Source organism: Pelobates fuscus, chromosome 4, assembly GCF_036172605.1.
Source record: "Pelobates fuscus isolate aPelFus1 chromosome 4, aPelFus1.pri, whole genome shotgun sequence".
NCBI lineage: Eukaryota > Metazoa > Chordata > Amphibia > Anura > Pelobatidae > Pelobates > Pelobates fuscus.
The window spans coordinates 319,838,789-319,858,815 of record NC_086320.1 but is presented as its reverse complement, the minus strand read 5'-3'; the positions used below and the strand labels follow the sequence as shown (position 1 = coordinate 319,858,815).

The 20,027-nt window shown below is 39.0% G+C and overlaps 1 protein-coding gene across 5 annotated transcripts; it reads right to left on the bottom strand.

The window, feature by feature from the left end:
• Nucleotides 1-7,211: 7,211 nt before the first annotated feature.
• HNRNPA2B1 (heterogeneous nuclear ribonucleoprotein A2/B1) lies at nucleotides 7,212-15,657 on the bottom strand. Of its 5 annotated transcripts, XR_010090779.1 has the most exons (13): nucleotides 15,522-15,657; nucleotides 14,185-14,295; nucleotides 13,442-13,588; nucleotides 13,137-13,347; nucleotides 12,031-12,132; nucleotides 11,871-11,948; nucleotides 10,764-10,829; nucleotides 10,313-10,429; nucleotides 10,076-10,201; nucleotides 9,888-9,974; nucleotides 9,700-9,737; nucleotides 8,553-8,660; nucleotides 7,212-7,461 (listed from the first exon to the last, which is right to left on the bottom strand). XR_010090779.1 is itself a non-coding variant. In XM_063452361.1 (11 exons), exons 1-10 carry the CDS (start codon nucleotides 15,525-15,527, stop codon nucleotides 9,907-9,909), a joined length of 1,032 nt encoding a protein of 343 aa, XP_063308431.1. In that variant the 5' UTR covers nucleotides 15,528-15,657; the 3' UTR covers nucleotides 9,250-9,737; nucleotides 9,888-9,906. The 5 variants fall into 5 exon arrangements, 2 of the variants coding, with proteins under 2 accessions (XP_063308431.1, XP_063308432.1); XR_010090778.1 differs by having other exon boundaries at nucleotides 9,700-9,974; XR_010090780.1 differs by lacking the exon at nucleotides 9,700-9,737.
• Nucleotides 15,658-20,027: the final 4,370 nt, after the last annotated feature.

Here is a 20,027-nt window from a genome sequence, read left to right as displayed (position 1 = left end):
TGTTGGAGGCATACGATTCAATGCTTGCGTTTAACAAGGCTATGGCCATTCAGACTCTCCTACCCCACAACAGCTTACACAAATAATCATATAAAAACAAAAACCCTTGACCCAACCACTTATCCCTGACGTTGTTTTGTAGGGAATGATGCCTCCATTACCCATCTTGTCTCTATTCTATCATGTACATATTGGCTCATTGCATGTGAGTGCAAAATATAAAGAATTTTAAAAAAATAATAATAAAACATTGGTACTCTTCCCAGAAGTCTTTACCTAATAAAATAACTCAAAAAACAAGTCGTATCATTCTCCAGGACACGATAAACACCAGGGGAATGGCTAGGGGCATCTCGCATTGACTCATAATGCCACAAGGAAAATACTAAATGAGAATTTCGAGAAAGGAAATAATATATGAAGAAACACTCTATGTTGGTACCAATCCCAAGTTTGCCAGAGACCACCTTACTCCAGTTGGAAGTATGGATTGTGGACAGATGAAATGAAAGTATAAATATTTGACATAAATAAGAAATGTTGTAATTGTTTGGCACTACCAACACATGACATTCCATTAAAAAATAACTCCTCTTAAAGGAACATGTATTCCTGACCCTATAGTATTGGGTTCTCCCCAAACATATTAAAATCTTACATTTATTCCAGTTTGCTGGTGCTGGCTCTGCCTCTGATCTACCTCCTTGTCAGGGTCTACATCCATAAAATTAGAGTTAACAGAAGGTCTCTCCCACAAAACAATAATCTTAAATGTGAGCTCTATGTCCCAGTAGAACAGATAAAATATGTGTGACACGGTTTGTATTCAGCAATTATCTAACAAACAGGCATTTTACTTCTTTACATCAATGAATGCTTCCCTGATCTAATAAGATGTAGCTCATATCACCTTTATACAGCACTTCTGCTGTCCTAGCTAATTACACTGATCTTTCCATTTGTGGGAAGCAATTATACATACGAAGAATAATGTCATTGTACCTCAATCCTTTTTGTTTTGTCCTTGTTTAAAGGGACATGCATCAGGTTGAGACTACTGCCTCATTCAAAAGCTTTAGCTGTTTTTTCAAATGTATTTATTTATTTTTGTGGGTATACGAAAAAAAACACTGTACATCATGTGCATAAAGGAACAAGTATGAGATACAGATAAAATAGCCAGTGTTTAGCTTATATAACAGCACAGGTACTATTTCCACCCATTTTATTTTAGTAAGTTCAGGCTAATCCCCCTCGTGTCTAATCAAAGATTGTGCAAGTAATTGCCTTGGAGGGTGCGAGTAATATGCGTTGTGTGCCCTACTGAGAGATGGTGGGGTTGTATGCTGTACATAGGTTAATGCACGGGTGGTTGGGAGAACGTGGACATAATGGCCTTTAGTTACCCAGGGCCTTGTGCAGTAATCTTGTAGAGGGTCAGGAGCTCCAGGTAAGTAGCTGAACGTGCGGCAAGGAACTTAATACTAGGGGGTTGGAAGTTAGCACGTTCAGGGTAGGGAGGGGGGGAATATTGCTTAGACGGTGTAGTTGGCTGTCCTCTTATGGAGCCAGATTATAGAATCTATCTTATAAACATAAAACTATGAAATACGTTATATGAAACCCAAAACTGGGTACTGTGGTTAGAACAGCGTGAGACAATATAAAGTGATACAGTGAGATGCAGCTGCCAATCTCAGGTCAAAGAGTCTGCCGCCCTTGGCACTGTTCCCCTGGGCACAAAGGGATTTATTTCTGCAGGGTGGATGGGCATCCATTGTTGTTGCTGTCGATGGGAGACCCAATAATTGGAGGAAAGTTGGCACCTCGGAGATATGTGACAGGAGGAGTGTCTTGCTGGAGTGTTCTGCCATCAAACGGTGGGGCCCCCATTTATAAGGGATAGAGTTCTCCCGAAGCTGCTGGGTGACTTGGCGAAAAGCTCTGCGCCATGTAAGGGTGTGTCTTGAAAAGTCCCTGTATAATATCAGGCTTACTCCTTCAAAAGTAATCGTTTTCCTGCACTGGAGTTTCCCTTTAATAAGCACATCCTGTGGTGCATCCTGGGGTGCCTTGGGGTGCCTATCTGCTTAGCTTGCTTTGGTATTAATAAAGTGGCTATAAGCCTCCTGCAGCAATGCGGCAGTTCCATGTTGGAGACTGTTTCAGGTACCCCCAGATCCGCATGTTTCTTGCCTTGACTTTGTCTTCTATACCGGCTAGCTGGGCCGTCAGTGTGGCACACTGTTTTTGTAAAGATCCTAGGGTTTGCGTCTGTGGCCATTTGCGCCACTCTGGTGCTCTTAAGGGTCTCCTCCACAGACATAACCATTAAGCGCAGCAATTTCTCCTCTGACAAGTGCTATGTCGGCATCAAACATCGCCTTAATATTTTACATCAGCACCTTTATGTCGGCTTTCATGGAAGTGGCTGCATCTCCTAGCTCTTCTAGCTGCTGGGGCACAGATTGTACCTTGGAGGGTGCAGGTATGGAAGCAGGTAAGCTGTCGTCGTCCGATGACTGTGAAGAGTAGGCCTCAGCCGGCGCCATCTTGAAAGGCTCTTGCCGCAGGGTCGGGTGCATGAAAGCGCAAATATTTCTTGATCCGGGATCTGCTCTGTGCTTCTTTGTCTTTTTCCCCATGGTGCAGGGTACTCGGGAAACCCCTCTCAAAGCCCAGAAGGTATTTTCTGGCTTCGGTAGATCCGTTTTGTCGGGTCCAGAACTCAGAGCTGTTGCAGGCTGCGACTTGCTCTTTCAGGCGCTGGCTCCGCCCCTCTCCAAAAGCTTTAGCTTTTAATGAGACAGTTGACTCATTCTGTAGGCTGACAAAAGCAGGTAAAAATTATTTTATTTGTGATTTATCTGCCTGCTTCTTTATTATGCTTTCCATACCCTCTCCATGGAGGACACTGACCATGGAGGACACTGATCTAACCCATCAGTGTCCTATCCCTATAAATGAAAGAAAAACAAAGTGGTAAACCGCGCCACAAAGATGCTCAAAGTGAATATAATGTAATTATAGTATATACATACATACAGGTTATCCAATATTATGGCGATGCATTTAGCCCTCAAAGGAGATAAAAAATAGAAAGGTAATAGTGCACTGTCACATAAATGTTAAAACACATATACGTGTAAAAAGCCAGTTAAAAGAACAACTCACACTTTACAGAGCTACTGAGAGCTCTGCCGTACAACGCCTGGACGGTATAATCCCCGTCTTAGGAGATATGGATAGTGGCTGTGTTAGGTGCCCAATTCTCAGCAGCATTTTCCATTAGGACTTGACACCTGCCCACTGCCAAAAGCACCAAAGCCTGGTTCAGTGACCGTGGGATTACTGTGCTTGATTGGCCAGCAAACTTGCCTGACCTGAACCCCATAGAGAATATATGGAGCATTGCCAAGAGAAACATGAGAGACATGAGACCGAACAATGCAGAAGAGCTGAAGGCCGCTATTGAAGCATCCTGGTGTTCCTTAACACCTCAGCAGTGCCACGCCGCATTGAGGCAGTAATTGCTGCAAAAGGGGCCCAAACCAAGTACTGAGTCCATATGCATGCTTACACCTTTCAGAGGTCGGATATTGTTCTATGTACACTCCTTGTTTTATTGATTGCATGTAATATTCTGATTTTCCAAGATTGTGAATTTGGGGTTTTCATGAACTTTAAACCATAATCATCGCACTTAAGACAAATCACGGCTTGAACTATCTTGCTTTGCATGTCTATCTCCTATATTAGTTTCCCCTTTTTACGTTGCATTACTGAAATAAATGAACTTTAGCACGATATTTTAATTTTTCTAGTATCACCCGTATAGTGATCCTTTAAGTTTCTCAAAATTCCCAATTTGTCTCTGGAACACACACTTGCAGCAGCAGTTTGTCTTTATCTAGACTGCTTTTTTTTTTTTTTTTTAGGGGGGTGTAAGTGAATTATCAGCATAGATTACTAGTTAGTGTAAGTATGGTAGTATATGGTTATTTTAGGATCTTCTATTACTTAGACCTCTAATTAATATTTTTGAATAAGCTTTTTCAAATGACAATTTTTTTTGATTAAAGATTGATATTTCATATTGGTGTAAATATGTTTAGTGTATTATATATTTTTTTTATATTTCTATATTTGGGAAGGAACCAAAAACATTTTAAAAGTTAAATCATTTGAAAGGCATATCCAAAAATGTTACATCAAGGCCTTATTACGGGACTTTCATGTAACATATCTTACTGGCCTGTGCTGGCTTTCTACAAGTGTTCACAATGGCTATATGAAGTACATAAAATCTGCCTGTATGCTACAGTCCAACACATATTGAAACCTTACTCTAAGTCAACTTGGGCTTGTTATAATAAACTACAGGTGGTTTGCCAATATGGTTAATTATAGTACTGTGATGTATGCAGGTGCATGATTTCCTGCATGTGTATGCCTTGGTTACATTGGTGGACATATCATTTCTGAGAGAAGTTCTAAAGTGAGCATAATTTGATCAAATGGTTTTGCATGCTACAAAAGAAACACTTTCAGAAAAGATTGCATCAGTCAACAAAATAAACTGCACTGTTGTCTTACGTTAAAGGGACACTGTAGGCAGTTAACTGCTTCGTCTAAGTGGTTATGAAGTCTGGAATCCTCTGAAGCTGTTCTTCCATTCAGCATAAAATCATTATTATTTTAATGCTCAAGAGTCCTCATCAGCCAATCCTCTCTCTGCTGCTTGGGCTAAAGAGGAAGAAATAGCCCGAGCAACAATGGCCAGTGGTGATTGTCATATGACTGCTTTCAGCCTATCACAGTGCCCTTTGCTGGGATGAAGTGGTATGGCTAGGCCATGTGTGATCTCCACCTTAGCCATAACTCCTGTGGGGCCCAAAACCCCCAGTTTACTTTTATACCACTGGAAAATGCTTAGTGGAAAACACTAAAGAAGAGAATAATAAAAAGGCATAGATGTCAAATCTCAACTACCTTAATGTGACACTCCACTGATCAAATAAAAACATACAAATCTAGCACCCTTAAATATAATAGAATTTTACTTTTATTCCAGTTTGCTGCTGGCTATGTCCCTGATATGGCTCCTTGGCTGACATCAGAAGAGCCACGCATAAGGCATTGTTGAGCCAGCACAAGCCAAACAGACCTAGCCAATCAGCATCTCCTTGAATCAATGCATCTCTATGAGTAAAGTTCAGTGTCTCCATGCAGACAGTGGAGACACTGCAGCACTGCCCCAGGAAGCACCTCTGGCAGCCAGCTGAGGAGTGGCCACTGGAGTTATTACTAGGCTGTAAAGTAAACACTGCATTTTCTCCAGATTAAAAAAAAAAAAAAAAGCCTGAAGAGAATGATACTTACTAGAACACAATAAACTGCAGTTCTGGTGACTAAAGTGTCCCTTTAAAAGTGCCACTGTCATGCCTAACTTTCATTTACCCTGATTTCCTTTTCTCTACCTCTGTCTCGAGTCAGTTACTCTCCATTATTTCTGATCTAGCTTTCTTTAAAACATAAGACAAAGCGGAGACTACTCTGTCCTTTCAATTTTTCCCAACTCTTCACTTTCTTTGACCAATGGAGGCACTTAAAGGGACTCTCCAGTGCCAGGAAAACAGTTTTCCTGGCACTGCAGGTCCCCTCTCCCTTCAGTGACTTACCTGTATCCAGCACAGAGGGACATCGGCGCTGGTTCAGGGTCCCCCCACGTCATCCAGCGGGGGAGCCCTATTGCACATGCGTGGCAATGTCACGCACGCGTATTAAACATCCCCATAGGAATGTATTGAAAAATGCTTTCCTATGGGGATTTCAGTGACGCTGGAGGTCCTCACATAGTGTGAGGACGTCCAGCGACGAAAGTGTGCTATAAACCAGGAAGTGCCCTCTAGTGGCTGTCTAGTAGACAGCCACTAGAGGAGGAGTTAACCCTGCAAGGTAAATATTGCAGTTTTCATAAACTGCAATAATTACACCTACAGGGTTAAGAGTAGTGGGAGTTGGCACCCAGGCCACTCCAATGGGCAGAAGTAGTCTGGGTACCTGGAGTGTCCCTTTAAGTCAGTTCCATTTCCTGTGTCAAGAAGATGGGCGAGTACTTTCATTGACACAGGAAATGGACCTGACTTAAGCTCCTCCTTTGGTCAAAGAAAGTCAAGTGTAGGAAAAATACATAAGACAAAATGGTCTCAAACTTTGTGTTTTGTTAAAAAAACAAAAAACAAACAAGATCAGAAATGATTGACAGATTCTGAGAAAGGAAATAATAGGAGAAAGGCAAGTTCGGCATGACAGTATCGCTTTAAGGTAAACTAGTCAGGTTAATGAAGCAAGTGGTAAAGGAACATCTAATGTTGGGAACACAAAACTGTATTCCTAACATGAGTGTCACCATCTCTGTGCTTCTTTTCCCCATAAAAACCTACTTGAGCATGTGCAGCAAGCACATCATGTTCATTAGGCCTCCCCACAGGAAAGAGTTGACCCAGTTTCAGTTGAAGTCTGTGACATTGCAAGAAGCGCCTCTAGAGACACTCATAACCCTACAAAGTAAACATTGCAGTTTCTCTATAAAAGCAATGGTTTCACTTTAAAATTTAAATGGGCACTGTATTTCAATTAGATTAGGTGGTCTGAGTGCCTATATTATCACTTTAAGGTTAGTTAACCCTAGCCATGGGTTAGTGTAATACCCAATAGGTAATGCAGTTTGATGACAAAGAACACTGTTGCAATGATTGTAATGTTCTTTCGTGATCAAGCCATGACAGCAAAATGGCTGTCAGATTCTACTCAAGGCCCACTCATTCCAACGGAATTTGTACTGAAGGATAAAATACACATACTCCATAAACCTTTGCTGGACAACAGCTAAATTGATACATAACCCAAATGGTGCGTAACGTGTACACACACGATTGCTAGTTTCCTACTTGTGTTTGAGAGTGCCTGCTTTCTATTTTATTTTTATATTCCGGAGTACAAACTAGTTACTACCTTTACAATGTACATATAATTATTAAGACTTTTTCAAACACTGAGATGTCTGTATACATAGTTGCAGTTTAAAAATCTTACACCAAATAACACAACACTGACACTCACACAGAGAGGAAGTCACAACCAAACAGCTTACATCACTAGAGAAACTATCTTGCTTTGCCTGTATTACACAAATGTTACAAACAGACTTTCATAAAAATAAAGTTTATTACAAAGTGAAAAATTTCACAAGAACAGTGCCTGCCTGTTTAATATAAAAAAAAAAAAAAAAATAGTATACAAAACTATATGGATTTCCCACACAGGGATCATCGGTCTCATCATTGCGGCTTTTCGAAAGAAATGGTTTCCTTTTGCCAAAGTGTTCTTGCACCAGCAGAATTACTTTGAACACTGCAATCAATTCTTCAATTTCATTTTTACCTGCTCCAGATTCACCTGTCAGACAAAGTTTAGGTTAGAAAGACTATCGGTAAGACAAGAGGGAGCATCCACATTACAGTTTATAGAACTATTTGGCAAAGGAGGAACAGGAGTGAGTTAAGAGTATACATGTTTTGAATGAAGTGATGATGCAGCAAGTCACATCTACATACAGGAATGAGCAGATTATTGATATGCAAACATAAATTATGAAACTAGCTTTGGCCACAATTCCCATGTGCATTTGTTTATGCATGCAAGTGAACAGAAGACACTTAAGAGACCAGTATTGTAAAATATTTATCACTTACATCAGGGATACACAATCTTACATTAAAAGAGTTCCTTTTTTACATTATGCACCCCTCCCCCATAGTGGAAGATGTCCTTACCTTCAGCTGCCTTGATGCAACAGTTTTGAAACTCCCCCTAGCTAAGATCATTACAGACGATCTCAGCCAATGCAATGGTTCCCATTGGGAAGGATTTGGGAGGCTAGAAAGCATGTGCAGCAGTTGCAACTCTGCACCAATCACCGTTTTATCAGATACATTGCCTCCACGGTTTGTATTGCTGAGACTGCAAGGGCAGTCTCTCTGCACCAGAATGCCTACATTAACCACAGTGGTTCTGGTGCTTACTGTATCGGTTTATGGTGATATACAAAGTTTTAAATCTAGTGTGCTTGTTATATTGCAAGCAAGCAAAAAAAAAAAAAAAAGTTTGACCAGTATACTTAAGACTACAAATACTAAATCCAGTCTCATGCTAGGAAGTGTGGGGCATCAAATGCTATATACCGGGGCAGAGTGGAACGGAGAAGGTGGGGGAAAAAAAATTAAAATAATACATGAAGTGATTTTCCGGATAGTATCATTTAAATTATACATTGTCTGGCAATTATGCCAGCTAAATAGACCAAATCTTTACCTACTTGAAGGTGAAAATTTTCACCCACCCAATCTGTGTGCAATAAGTTTACCTTTAAAAAGGTAATTAAAAGTGACTTGTTAGAAATGTTCCATTCAAGTCACTGAAATACTTTAGAATTCAACCAAATTAAATGGAAGGGTAAGGTACAGCTAGATTTAAATAACCATAATTACCTTTTAACAATGGGTTAACACCAGATACATGGATCTATGCAGTTTCATTGTTGAGATGAAGTTTAGTCCCTTTCAAACACACTGCTTGTCCATGGTCAAAACCAAAAGCTATAGCACAGCAAGAGAAAAGGCATACTAAGCATTTCAAAATAAAATGTTTTACAATACCAGCTATATAAAAATATATTAACTATATAGGGAGTTTAAAGTTATGTTATATACAAGAAGTTAACTAAAACAGTAACTACTATAACTGTACACTGTCATAGCATTATTCTTTATTTAAAGAGAAAGAAAATAAGTTCTTACCTACAGAAGTTTAACTGAAGCTTAGCACTATTTTTCTCTACCCCTCAGCTTTCGTTGACATCCTTAATCTAGAGTAGCAAAAACGCTTTATCCAGAAATTTAGCTCAGTGTTTAATGACTGAAATTAGAAGTCGCTTTCGGGAATTCTCTTGTACTAGACCTGTGTCTCTGGGAAGAGTACCTCGCTGGACATATTTCCTTTCCTTGCCATTGAAGAAGCAGCTGCATCTAAAAGATCTAAACAGGCATTGCTCTTTGCAGAGATAGCCTTCATTATCTATAAACTTCACTCCTTATAACTGCAAACAGACAAACACTCTTCACATTACTCTTAAATAGACTTTATTTCTAATCCTCGCCTTTTTACAACACAAATCTAGAGACACTGTTTCCTTTCGAATTATTTTATTAAATGAAAGTGTACAACAGCTTAACTATACACACACGCACACTGAAAATTTAAAAAGGAAAATAAAAAAGTCTCATATTACACCATGATCCTGGCTAGTTGCTTTTAAACTTTTCAGAAATCTTAAAAAAAAGGTTTCACATGTTACCTGAAACTTAAATTGAACATTATCAAAAGGAATGCTGCTGCACTCATTACAAAGACCACTACAAATAAACATTAAAAAAACCTAAGAAACTGTCTCAAAGGTGTATTTTACAGTCTTTCCTCCATTGTAAGGTAATGTATTTAAATATATTCCAATCCATTCACAAAATGGCTGTCTGCATCTGCTCTGGTGTCTTCTGTCATATCACTGCATGTTTTATGCATGACTGAGATAAAGTCTCCTTAACATTTTGTTATTTCGATAACCTGCAGCTGTGTTACCTCTGGGCTCTCATCCTCTCCTATTTATACAGTGAAGCCTGTTTCAACAGAAGTAAAGAGTAAAAAGAATAGGTTATGATTATTATCCAGCTAACCAATTTAAAGACAATACTATCCTGAGAAATTTAGACCTGTAGCTAAAGTATCTGCAAATTACAAAGTAATATTATCGAGAAATACATACATACCCAGGAGGAAAATATGAAATTAATATCGACTTCTGCCTCCATATCCACCACCGCTTCCTCCACTACCACTTCCTGGACCATAGTTGCCTAGAGAAAGATTAACATCAGTACAATGCTTTCTAGAGACCTGCTATGAATTCAGCAGGAGAGTCTATTAAAATAAAATTCTCAATATCAGAAAGATTTACCTCCACCATATGGTCCCCCCATGCTCCTGCTACCACCGAAGTTTCCACCACTCTTCATTGGGCCATAATTTGAAGACTGCTGGTTGTAGTTGCCAAATTCGTTGTAGTTACCACCTCCATAATTTCCTTTAAAAAAAATAAAAATATATAATTTTATATACATTTGTTTTTCTAGTGAAAAAGCAAAACAAGGTTCAGATAAGTGTTTTTCATGCAACAGTTGCATTGAAAACTTACCTCCTCCATAATTGTCATATCCTCCACCATAGCCGCCTCCTTGATTCCCGTAACCAGGGCCGCCACCATAACCACCTCTTCCACCTCCATAACCTGGGCCACCACCAAAGTTACCACCTTGAAATAAATTTTTTTTTTTTTAAACAATGGTATTCGCATATCTGAAACAAAGGCCACAGTTTGCAAGTTTTTCCCACTTAATATCTTTTAGGTAAGGTTTGAAGCTGATAAAAAGAAAAAGTGGAGGGTCGGACAGCATACTAAATAACAGTCTGTATACAGACAAAGGGAATTTGAAAGCCACCCCCAACTTTTTGGTTTAGAAACTTAAAGATTACATTAAAAAGACAGTCTACATCTGTACAGTTATGCTTTTTTATGAACAATGCCCACAGCAATGTTCGTCAGGGAAGTGACAAAAAAAACAAAAAAAAAACAAAAAAAACCTTACCTCCTTGACCTCCGCCATATCCATTGTATCCATCTCCATACCCACGTCCTCCACCATAACCATCTGCTAAAGACCACATACAGTACTTGTTATTGGGGTCCTCAGTTGAAAACTTACCAATTGAAGACTTAAAATACGTCAAAATAATAAGGACCATTCCACACCCATAAAGCACTTCAGCTCCTAATGCATGCCTTCACCTACAGGTAACAGCGAGCAGGACTACAGTGGTACACAGTCCTCATATGCTCTTGGGAGTGAAAAATCAGATGCTTCTCACTACACCCAACTGGTCATTATGCCAGCTTGGAGAGGGAGTGGGAAAGAGTGTCGATAGGGCTTGCAAAGGCTGTAGTTAGAACTGTTCGTTTTTATTTTTAGACATACGCCCAAAGACAACATGCATGTGTATTTTCATGAGAGGTATATCTACTAAAAGTGACTCTTCTCCCACTTTTTGAAGCAAAGTGTAGCAATCCAATTGGTTGCAACAGCCTGTAATATCAGATACATAACATCAGGAAGATTCCTTCATTATGCAACCAAAATCTGTAGCGATTGTCAATATTTGGGAGCAACAGGCCTATATTAACCACGTACGAATATTCTGGAAATCCCAAACTACAGGGATGAGGCATAAGGTGCCATCTGGTTCCTCTAAAACTGCTTATCCACCACCCCGCGCCCACACTACCCCAAAAACAGACTTTGCTACAATGAGCTGTAGTGCTTATGATTCACAAAATATCCCTTTATTTAGAAGTCTAATGTAATCAATTGCCAATAGGTGTACTGATAAGATGTTATGGTAACACGTGGTCCATATCTTTGTGAATACATTGAGTGTCTTAAGTGGTTGGATATTACCAGAATTTCTAGTTACATTTTGTATTTGAGGTTAGTCATTTTTTTCTTCTTTAAAAACACTAATGACATACAATAAGATTTCTTTTGCCCCCCCCCCCCCAAAAAAACCACAAACACATTAAGAGCACAATTTACAAGTACACCATACTTAACAAAAAGCTAGTCATAATTCCCAACTTTGCTATTTTTTCTAGAATATATGCTTCAAAATTAGACACTTTAGAGTTTATCATGGCATACCAGAGCCTCCTCTGAAGTTGCTTCCAGGTCCTGGTCCAAAGTTTCCACCACCTCGTGCATCTCCAAAACCAAAGTTACCTAAATAAATTATATTTCCACATTATTCACTAATCCGCATTAACAGACATTCTTAATAAACATCAAATAAAAACATACATACCTCCTCTACTAGGTCGGGTACTCTGAACCTCTTGCATTTCTTGCCTAGTTAATGCCTTTCTTACTTCTGCGTTGTGTCCATTGATTGTGTGGTATTTTTGCACTAAAGTGGGATGAGAGGAGTGTTTTACATATCATGAAAATAATTCTCAAAACAAAAAGTATTTGCAATAGTATTTTTCTACTAGTTGTCTCAATTTCACTACAGGTAGAGCCTACACCTAAACTATACAGTTCAAAAAACCTTTGCAGCAAGTAGCTTTATAGGAGAACATCCAGGTACCAGATTACTTTCACTACCATCACCAAGAACTTACATTCACTTTTGCAGGTGGCCTACATTGATGTGTCCAAAGATCACTTGAAAAGCAATAATGTAAACTGTGCCACTGGAAAGGAACAGCAAAGAAAGGAGGTGCCTAGTTGATACAAGGCTTACACAACCTCCAGATGTTTGTTTTTGATTGGTTAATAGTTTATGCTATGATCCATGCTGCTATTGGAGTAAATTAAAGAGAAAAGCAAAATATTCACCTCCTGTCATTAAAATTAAGATTATCGTACACTAGGCTAGCATAATCTACAATTTCTGTACACTACCACAGCAGGGAAAAAAAAAAAAAATTAAAAAGTCAAGTTTACTCACTAAATTAAAAAGTTACATGAATTTAAAGTGAATTTCACATTTAAAGGGGCACACCAGGCACCATAACTTTTTATAAATTAAGTAGTTATGGTGCCACAAGGCCCCCCAGGTGCAGTCTTACTTTAAGGTGTTAAACTTAACATTTAGATAAAGTTGTTATGGTGCTTAAACGGACCCTTTAAGGACAAAACAACCAAGTTGGAAACATAGCCAACATTTTCCAGTTCAGCTTTTCTAGCATTAAATTTGAAATTCACCTTTATGCTCACTTTAGTGAGCAACAGTATTAGAGATCAGTTATTTCCTGCATTAGAAAGATCAAGGCAGAAGCAGCACATACTGTAACTGCCAAAAATGAACTTTTGAAAGATGATCACTTAAATGTCTAAGTTGAAACTAAGTCAATATTAAGCCACCCCCTCTCCCCCCTACACGACTTAGTAATAGTATATTCTACTTACGGACAATTTTGTCTACTGGATCATGGTCATCAAATGTTACGAAGCCAAAGCCCCTCTTTTTGCCAGATTGTTTGTCTGTAATTATTTCAATGCTCTCAATTTTTCCATATTCTTCAAAGTAATCTCTAAGGTGATGTTCATCTGTATCTTCCTTAATTCCACCAACAAATAATTTTTTAACTGTAACATGGGCACCAGGTTTAGAGGATTCCTATGGAAAGAAAGCAAGTTAGGATGGTTTACTTGACAATCAATAAATTGTGGACTGTTTCATGGCTTTTCTTTTTACAAAGATCTGTCCTCACCTCTCTTGCAACAGCTCTTTTGGGCTCGACTACTCTGCCATCAATAGAATGTGGCCGTGCTGACATTGCAGCGTCAACTTCATTCATAGAAGAAAATGTTACAAAGCCAAAGCCCCTGGATCGTTTACTTGCAGGATCTCTCATTACCTATAGAAAGAGAGAGAGCGAGAGGAGAGAGAAAAACAAAACAAAAAAAAAGTTACATGCCTTTGATTAACGGCTTCAAATAAAGTATGCAGACTGCACTCAAGATGGCAACACACGACAACCACTACTGCCCAACACCATTTTGCTACTGTAGAGGCCACAATTTCACGTCAGCGGAAATTGCAAACGCACAAAAACAATTAAAGCTGTCCAAACTTGAACAAAATTCATACTGCTAAACCACTACTGTAACTTCTGCAATATGCTGGTGACATACTGGGCCACAAGGCACCCAATGTGTCAAACCACTCAGAAACATTTAGATGTAGAACAGGAGAATGCCAAACAAGTACGACATTGGGAAAGTGCACTTAAGCTGACAAAAAATATATATTTGATCAGTGTGAATAGAAAAATATGTAAAAGCTTCAGTTATTTATACTGCCTGAGAAAACCATTTTCTGGTTCTTTCTGGATACAGCATAAAAAAACAACAAAAAAAACAGTGCTGTATGCAAAAAACAAGGAGGACACAATCTGATTTCTCCTAAGAGCAGCTTTATACAAATTTGCACTATACTAAGTTTAGCTCTTACCACACAGTCTGTAAGCTTTCCCCATTGTTCATAATATTTTCTTAAACTGTCTTCTGTTGTTTCAAAGCTGAGACCACCAATGAATAGCTTACGGAATTGTTCCTTTTCCCTCTGCAAGAAAAAGACGATATCAAAATGAACAGGTGATCCTAATTGTGTGTGTGGCATATTAAGAAACTTGTAAAGCTGAGAAAGATGTATCCAATTTTCTTTCCATATGCAGACAAAGACAAAACCACAAAAAGTAAAAATTGTTTTTTTCTTGGCTTAACAAGGAATCCTATGCACCTCTTCATAAACAGGGAGTGGCTAAGAAAACAATTCAATCTGGTTATATATAACCTGATCTCTAATGAAGGCTTATCAATCATGCAAGCTTATAAAATCTCATCAATAAGCACTCTATATGCAATTCATGTGCAATGCATCTGTAGACTAACATTCAGTTTATTATTCACTGGACCACTTCACTCAGTTAAGGTAAGTAACAGTGAAATCTGTTATAGGAGAAATAGGTACTACAGTAGACTCATTCCATTTAAAAAAAAAAAAAAAAAAGGAAACTGATAAAAAGGTGCCTGAAACGTTTGGTGTCCTACATTGAAAGGAAAAAGATGACAAACTATAAAAGTAAAAGGGACATCTTGCAGGGTTGCTCTCCCTTTAAAACCAACACCGTATTAGTTTAATCACCACAATTACAGGTCACAATAAAGAATCCTTAGAGAGATCTATCTTCCTTATAACAGTCGATTAGGATGGTGAGGAACTTGCCAACAGCAGCACATACAGCACTTCATTTTATAAATGAGGGCCCTGCTTGTTTCAATGCTGTCAGACATGATGGGAGCCCCAGGCGCGGCCATCACACAGCCTTCAAACTGCAGCTAAAGGCAGACAAGATGGCGGCTGAGAGGAAAGCACTGCGACATGTAAGACAGGAAGGAAACCAGATCCTCCACAGCCATCTCTGCTATACCATCCCTGGGACCGCCATTCATGGGACTGGCAGAGCCTGGGGGAAGCAGGATATCAATAACGGACAGCCAAGATGGCGGTGCTCATTAGTCACCAGGTGTCACGGTCTTTATACAGTATGATATAGATATTATATAAAACACTGGTTCTAAATAGAATAAAATATCAAGGTATAAAACACAGTCATCATCTGAGGATATATTTTTTTTTACGCTTTAAACATCCATTAAAAATGATTACTGTAGCTGGTACCCAAACGACGGCTTTATAATCTTTCATCATTAGTGTACGTGAAAAGGGTGACATATTTAAATACAACAGTGGACTCAAGGCATCATTTAAATGAAGCAGGGACCTACCTCCATGATTGCAGGAATGGATAGGGCCGCACACGACGCGATTAAAATAAAAATTACAAATTAAAAAAATATATATATATATATTTAATAAATTAAGGTGCGGAGGAGCCGTGTACGTCTCTCCCGGACGGAGGCTAAGATGGAAATGGCGACGGTAAATCCTTCTAGAATCTTCCTTCGGCCAACGGATATCCCCGCCTACTTGGGTGTCCGCCAATCACAGCCGAGAGGTTGGTCAGTCAGGGAAAAAAGGAAAAAAAAAAAAGACCGTTGGTGTAAGCAGAGCTGAATTACCATGGCAACGGCTCGTGGCACGTCGGGAATCGAAAGGGGGGGGGGAATAGTTTTTGAAAGCCATCCCCCTCGACGTCAAGCGATTACGTAAAGTTCGTAAAGCGTGAGGCTATCAATAGGAATATTGTTGGATTTCTTCGCTCAGAGGGTCGTGAATTTGGAGACGCCCTTCTTAGGCCACAGTGGAATGAAAGAAGGGGGGAAGGGAAGAATATAATTCCGAAAAGCATTATGGGTTATATTTGTCCATTGTGTGACAAAGAAAGCAGTGTCTTGGGTCACCAGTTCTCAGTCACAAAAATTGTAAAATTATCTGTATTTTAACTTCAGATATCAACTGGTTTTAACGTCCTCCTTTCCCACAGGATAAAGGTTCCTCAAAATGTTTAACAATTAACACTAAAAATATATTTGTAATCTAATGTTTAGAAGACCTAGGAGGACAGGATAGTTTTCAGGTTTTTTTTAATTTTTTTGAAATGACATCAAGTTCCCATCAACCAAATGCTGGACAGTTTAATATGTTCATATAGGACAAACATAATCTAAATCAGCCATCAGGTGACAAGCTGTGTCAGAAATACATAAAATATCTAAAGAAAACCAAAGGAGCGTAACATTTATTGTTCATTTTTTTTTTAGAGCTCGACATTAAAAAGTGTAAACTGCGCCATTCTACTGTCCCAAAAAGTAAGCTAGATGGCCCAGATTTAGTTATTTACATCGAAAGCTTGCTTCTTTTAAAGGGACACTATAGCCACCACAACCACTACAGCTTAATGTAGCGGTCTTGGTGTCTATAGCATGGTCCATGCAGTCTGAGATATGTAAACATTCAATTTTAGAGAAAATGCAGAGTTTACATTGCTGGCTGGTAACATCTCTAGGTGCAGTAACTCAGATGGCCACTAGAGGTGTCAATGCTGCACTGAACACTCCCTGTAGAGATGCATTGCTTCAATGTATGAGGAGATGCCGATTGGCGCAGTGTGGTGTTTTGCCACTCATGCGCAATAGCCTCCCAATGATTTTCTATGGGAAAGTATTGGCCGAGATTGTCAGTATATGTGATTTCAGCCATGGCGGTGGAGCCAGCGGCAGCGAGGCCAGCGTGACGATGAAGAAGAGATAAGTTTAAATTTTTTTCTACTCCATTCTGAGCATGAGGGGGGCTTAAACAGATACTCCAGCACTATAGTGTTAGGAATGCATGTTTGCATTTCTAAAATACATTTCGGCTACTATGAAAGCCAATTCAGTCATATATGCACTGCCGTGCAGTTTGCCATATGATTACCTGACAAAATCAGCAGAAACTGTATGTAAGGTGTGATATTTGAGCTATTTACGTAAACAGCCTATTTGTAACAGAATCCCCTTCATTCATTCGATTCTATTTCCTTGATACAGACTACACCAGCAACCCTAAACCACTCTATTGCTGCCTTGACCACCTTTCTTACCTTATAACAATACCCAAACTCCCTACCCCACCACCAAACTAAATTGTTTCCATATAGGCATCTTTTCTTGCATTGCATTTTGTTTACAATTTGGATGGAGCTTTTATTTAATCAATTCTCAATGCTGCAATGATATCCATTTAAAAGTAGCAAGGATCCATGTCTCTCAATGAGGATTTAGTTTGGTTCATTGTGAATAAAATGAAATGTGGATTTTATTAGCTAAATTCAATTGAAATCAGCTGTATGGCATGACCAAATTAGTTAAAGCAGTACATAGTCAGAGTAGTGTTTAATAACGCATGTACGACCTTACATGTACCACCACAAAGCAGATTTAATGCTTGCTTTTCTGTTAAAAAAGCACAACAAATAAAACTGGTTTAGTGTAAATATCCACAAGCTTAAATAAAACCTGTGATTTGCCATGGGCCACAAAGAGAGGTGTAGTTTAATATTGTTTGAGTGATGAAAACTACTGGTACTCAATCTAAAAGGAATACAATTCTCTCCAAACACATCCAAAGCTGAATAAGTGTTATTTTTTCCCTTCCTGAATCTGTTTCTTGCCTTCTCCCTCCCTCCCTTCCTCCCTCCCACTCCTAACATCTTACACATGCAACCCCCTCTCCCTACATTCTACATTTGTCATTCAGGGCTTTCTAGGGGGGAGGAGGTGAGTCTGCCACTTCACAAAGCTGCCCTCTAGTTGTTTACAATTATTTATATGGTACCAACATATTCTGTACAATAGGAATTTACAAAATTCCAGCAAACCCACACTAAATCTAGTCAATAACAAACCTTGGGAAAATTCTGAAACTAAGCTATATCCATAGCTTACCTATTTCTGCCTACAATTTCCAATTCTGTTTTCATTTTGCTCCACAAAAGCATTTTTTTAAATTTATTTAGAAAATATATTTTACCAGGATGGATACATTGAGATTTCTCTCGTTTTCAAGTATGTCCTGGGTATGCTTAATATACACAACATTTCAATGAAACTGTAGTCTCCAAAATAATTATGCAAACAAATGGATACATTCAGGGCTATTCACTGGTGTGAATTGTTCACTAAAGTGAATTCAATGCACATCTTAAATTGTTAGCCAAAGTAGTTAAATTGGAAAGAAAAGCCAGATATGTTTTCAGTTTTGTCATTTTGTACTAATATTTCAAGTTTACTTAAACTGGCACTGTCTGGTGGCCGAGGGGCAGGCCAAGGTGAGTTCGATTTAGCTGGAGTTCGATGTCCCTTAGAAGGTCCTTGATTTCCAGGAGAGGTTCTGAAATTGGAACTTTCCAAAGTGTCTGTGACATCAGTTTTATTTCTGAAAACCAGCTCATGTACGGCCAGTATGGAATAATCGCCAAGACTCTTGCTCTGTTTGACTGATTTTCTGTATACTCTTGAGTGACCTGAGCCACTGGTGGGAAAATGAAAGCCATCTTGAACTTCCAAGGCATCGACAGACCGTCCAAGTAGTGTGGACAATCTTGTCTTAAACAGTACGCAAATACTGTAACTTTCCTTCTTCTTTCTTGTGGCCATAAGATCGATGTCTGGAAGGCCAAATCTTTTTACAAAGATTGAAAAAATGACTGGGTGAATGGACCATTCTGCTTGTGTCCATTGCTTAAATCGTCTGCAATGATGCTTCTTGTGCCTTTGATGTGAGTTGCAGTTAGAGATTCTAGTTCCACCTGTGCCCACAACATGAGAGATGAGTGCATTTGGAGAGATTTTACTTTTGTCCCTCTTTGCCTGTTTAGATATGGTACTGTAGTGATGTTGTCCGACTGTGTTCTTACTGACTGCATAGCAATTCACGGTTTAAAGCCAACAGGGCATTTAATACTGCTTTAATTTCTCTGTAGTTTGATAAGTGGCAGCCTCTCTTGCAGACTAAATTCCTTGATTAAAATGAATATCAAAGTGAGCTCCCATCCTGTCTGCAAGGCGTCTGTGGTAATTGTGAACCAATTTCTTTGTTGGAAAGATAAACCCATGGTTAGAAATATTGATTCTTTCCACCATGACAGCTGTCTTCTTACACTGTTTTATAGACTGAACTCTGAATCCAGGTCTTCGTCCCTTCTTGACCAGTTGCCAAGGAGGTCCCACTGAGAGGTCTAGTTATGGGACCAAAAAGAGTCGAGAATAGACTCTATGGAATTGATTCATTGGTACCTTCTCTATGATTCCCTTCTTTAATAGAATTAGGCAGGCAGATAATGATTTTATAACCACTTCACGTTATTTTTCGTTTACACTGTTTGGGGTGTCTTGTTAGGGCAAGAGGAGTTGGAGCCTGTATGGAGTAATCTATAGGGAAAGAGTGAGCTCTCCTATGACAAGGTTTCACTGAGGATTGACTGTTAAGAGTAGTCAGTGTGAGACAAGCTGCCACACTGGTCTAACTTTATATCCTTGAGTATAGCCATTACTATGGCTGGATGGGGTTTTCATTACTAGCTGGACTTTTTTCATTGAGGATTCTTTTGGACTTACTAATTAATATAAAGTACTATGCAACACTGATCTAAACAGTATCCTTTAGTGTAGCCACTATTTGGGCTTGAATGTCCCTTTATTATCTTATGGCAATTCTGCACTGAGGATTTCTCTGCAAACTTTAGTCAGTGTGTATTACAAGTACCCTCTATTATAATTTTCATTAGTGTTGAGTGTTTCTCTAGCACCAGCTGAAATTATAACTCTTGTTCTCCCTTTATTGAGAGAGTG

What these genes read in the sequence shown, in the direction of transcription:
- HNRNPA2B1 (XM_063452361.1), bottom strand. An exon ending in GAAAGCTTACAGACTGTGTG is followed by an intron (nt 13,589 to 14,184) that starts GTAAGAGCTAAA and finishes CTCTTTCTATAG; the next exon opens with GTAATGAGAGATCCTGCAAG. An exon ending in ATATGACAATTATGGAGGAG is followed by an intron (nt 10,202 to 10,312) that starts GTAAGTTTTCAA and finishes TTTTTTTTAAAG; the next exon opens with GAAATTATGGAGGTGGTAAC.